The 3,427-nt window shown below is 46.1% G+C and overlaps 1 protein-coding gene across 5 annotated transcripts in view; it reads left to right on the top strand.

The window, feature by feature from the left end:
• The window catches only part of arhgap12a (Rho GTPase activating protein 12a), a 41,802-nt gene extending 39,280 nt beyond the window's left edge, over window positions 1-2,522 (top strand). For all 5 annotated transcript variants that reach the window (XM_062530765.1, XM_062530766.1, XM_062530768.1 and 2 more), the window contains one exon: window positions 1-2,522. This exon is cut by the window's left edge and continues 103 nt beyond it. In XM_062530765.1, the coding sequence (XP_062386749.1) occupies window positions 1-72 (72 nt within the window). In that variant the 3' untranslated portion in view covers window positions 73-2,522.
• Window positions 2,523-3,427: the final 905 nt, after the last annotated feature.

Below are 3,427 nucleotides of genomic sequence, written 5' to 3' on the forward strand. Positions count from 1 at the left end.
GTCCACATGGTGTACCAGAACCAGATCGTGGAGCTCGTCCTCCTGGAGCTGGACACCATCTTCTCCAGGTAGCCAATCACAGCGCGGGACTGCTGCATTAGACACGCCCACCACACGCTGCCGTCGGGAGGTCGGGTTTGGAGGATACACCAACCAATCAGAAGACGGGGAAATGAGAGGCCCACTCCGATACCAAACCCTGCCTTTTATAGACTCTGGGTCTGCCCCGCAGCGCTCACACGGGCACACACACACACACACACACACACACACACTCTACTTAGTGCATACACCTCTTAATATACACAGAAATATATAAACACAAAGAACTTTTAACTCATCACACTCTGACATTAACTGCAGTCTTAAGCCCTTCAAACTCTTCATAGCGAAATACTACTCCCTTCTGGAGATGTTGCTATGGACACTACTGAACTTTCCCATCTGGAGATGTTGCTATGGACACTACTGAACATTCCCATCTGGAGATGTTGCTATGGACACTACTGAACATTCCCATCTGGAGATGTTGCTATGGACACTACTGAACATTCCCATCTGGAGATGTTGCTATGGACACTACTGAACATTCCCATCTGGAGATGTTGCTATGGAGACTACTGAACATTCTCATCTGGAAATGTTGCTGAACTTTCCCATCTGGAGATGTTGCTATGGACACTACTGAACATTCCTTTCTGGAGATGTTGCTATGGAGACTACTGAACAATAAAGGCTGTGGACACTACGCACCACGTCCATGCTACTGAACCCCTGAGAGTACTCAGCTGGAGATGAATTACACTACTGAACATGCCCCAACTAGACTCAATATCTTAGACACTACTGAACATACTGAACATGCCCCAACTAGACTCAATATCTTAGACACTACTGAACATGCCCCAACTAGACTCAATATCTTAGACACTACTGAACATACTGAACATGCCCCAACTAGACTCAATATCTTAGACACTACTGAACATGCCCCAACTAGACTCAATATCTTAGACACTACCGAACATGCCCCAACTAGACCCAATATCCTAGACACTACTGAACATGCCCAGCTGGACTTGTTTCCGTAACGTGAATGAACATGGCCATTGGAAAGCCAGTTATCTGCATTCCCTTGGGACATTACATTTATCTTCAGAATAACCTCAAACATCAATAGAATTTCCTCTGAGCTCAACCTTAGTGCTGCCGAACACCTTGCAGTGGTTGAGCTCAACCTAAGGGGTTTAAGATGCGCACTACTGAACATTACTGAATACGCCAAAACTGGAGTTGTTTCAAAGGACACCACCGAACGTGCCCATGTGGTGTTCTGTGCTGACACCACTGAATGGAGCCAGTAGGAGATGTCTCTATACATACATATTATTATTATATATTATTATATATATTATTATATTATTATTTTTTTAAATATACTGCACAGCTTTGGGGCCATTGCAGGTACTTGCTGAGTATTCCTCTCCAATGGATGTATTTGCACACGTACTACTGAACTGAACTCAACCTGCTCTACAGGAGATGTTCGTACACACAGTCCCGAACGTGCCCAAATGGACTTACTCATCACTCCAGTCTTGAACGTGCCCAAATGGACTTACTCATCACTACTCATCACTCCAGTCTCGAACGTCCCCAAATGGACTTACTCATCACTCCAGTCTTGAACGTCCCCAAATGGATTTTACTATGACTCCAGTCCTGAACAAACCCAACGCAGTCGCCATGGTGACGTCTCCTCATCAGTGGACTGTGCAGGGGTAACGGCAGCCGCTTGAACACACCAAGGTGTTGGTGTAGCACCCGTGCAGGACAGGTCCGCTTGAACACACCCAGGTGTTGGAGTGAAATCGGACGTGTTCTTTTTGGTCTTTTTTTTTTTTTTTTTTTAAACACTGATCAGAACAAACTGTACACACAGATCCATCTGAACTGGGTAGAGTATTACACTACGCTAACGAGCTATGAACACACACACAGATACAGAACAAAGACTATTACACACCTTACACACACACCCTAAATATGGTAGTGTACACACACAGACACACACGAGTGCATTTGAACAGTCATTTTTGGCTCCTGTACCTGCTGGGCTTGAGTGTGTGTACAAGAGAGGCTGGAGTGTGTGTGTGTGTGTGTGTGTGTGTGTGTGTGTGTGTGTGTGTCTGAGAGAGGGTGGAGTAATGGGAGTGAAGATACGACTGGGTGTGTGTTTAGAACACAAACAGGGGAGAACTGTCATTGAGAGATAGTATGTATGTTTGTGTGAGAGTGTGTGTGTGTGTGTGTGGCCAGCAGTAGTACATTAACAGGTATAGAGTAGACTGACTAATGTGTAAAGAGAGTGATGATGGTTCAGAAGAACCGCTGACTCCAGGAGGAGTCTAGTGATCAGAACCGCTGACCCAGGAGCAGTCTAGTGATCAGAACCAGATGAATGTGACTGTCACTGCAGAACCTGCGTCTCTCCTGCAAATAAACTCTAAACCATGTCATCATGCCTGAAGTCTCTATCTCTCTCTCTCTCTCACACACATACACACACACACACACACATACACACACACCTCACTGCAGAAACTGTGCCTCTCCTGCAAATAAACCAGGGTTTCCACGGGTCATGGAATTTCTGGAATATCATGGAAGTCTATTCTAGATATGGAAAGTCAGGGAATTTTATCATTTTCGGGGCAACGTCAGGGAATACCAGGGAATACCAGGGAATTTTGTTGAAGCGGTTTGAAGCACAGGCAATGCTCTGCTACTTGGGACTATATTGAGGCACTGCACTGCTACTTGGATGCAGAGACGTCACGAAACATACCTTGTCTCACTCCTCACAGCACGGACCACCTGGTCCCAAGTAGCAGTGCTCCGCCCCAACATAGTCCCAAGTAGCAGTGCTTCGCCCCAACGTAGTCCCAAGTAGCAGTGCTTCGCCCCAATATAGTCCCAAGTAGCAGTGCTTCGCCCCAATATAGTTCCAAGTAGCAGTGCTTCGCCCCAGTATAGTCCCATGTAGCAGTGCTTCGCCCCAACATAGTCCCAAGTAGCAGTGCTTCGCCCCAATATAGTCCCAAGTAGCAGTGCTTCGCCCCAATATAGCTACAAGTAGCAGTGCTTCGCCCCAGTATAGTCCCATGTAGCAGTGCTTCGCCCCAACATAGTCCCAAGTAGCAGTGCTTCGCCTGTGCTTCACCCCAATATGGTCCCATGTCAGTACCTCTCTTGGAAATCACCTTATCTTAATCTGCAATGTCATTTGTACTCGTTGTGAATATGACCACAAGAAGTGATTAGGGATTTTTTTTTGTTGTTGGCACACTTTCACTCATGATATGTTATCCTGCAGCAAGAGATTCCATTCACTATGCTAAGCTAAGCTAACAGGGGGCGATTCCAT

This window comes from Sardina pilchardus, chromosome 2, assembly GCF_963854185.1.
Source record: "Sardina pilchardus chromosome 2, fSarPil1.1, whole genome shotgun sequence".
Taxonomy (NCBI): Eukaryota; Metazoa; Chordata; class Actinopteri; order Clupeiformes; family Clupeidae; genus Sardina; species Sardina pilchardus.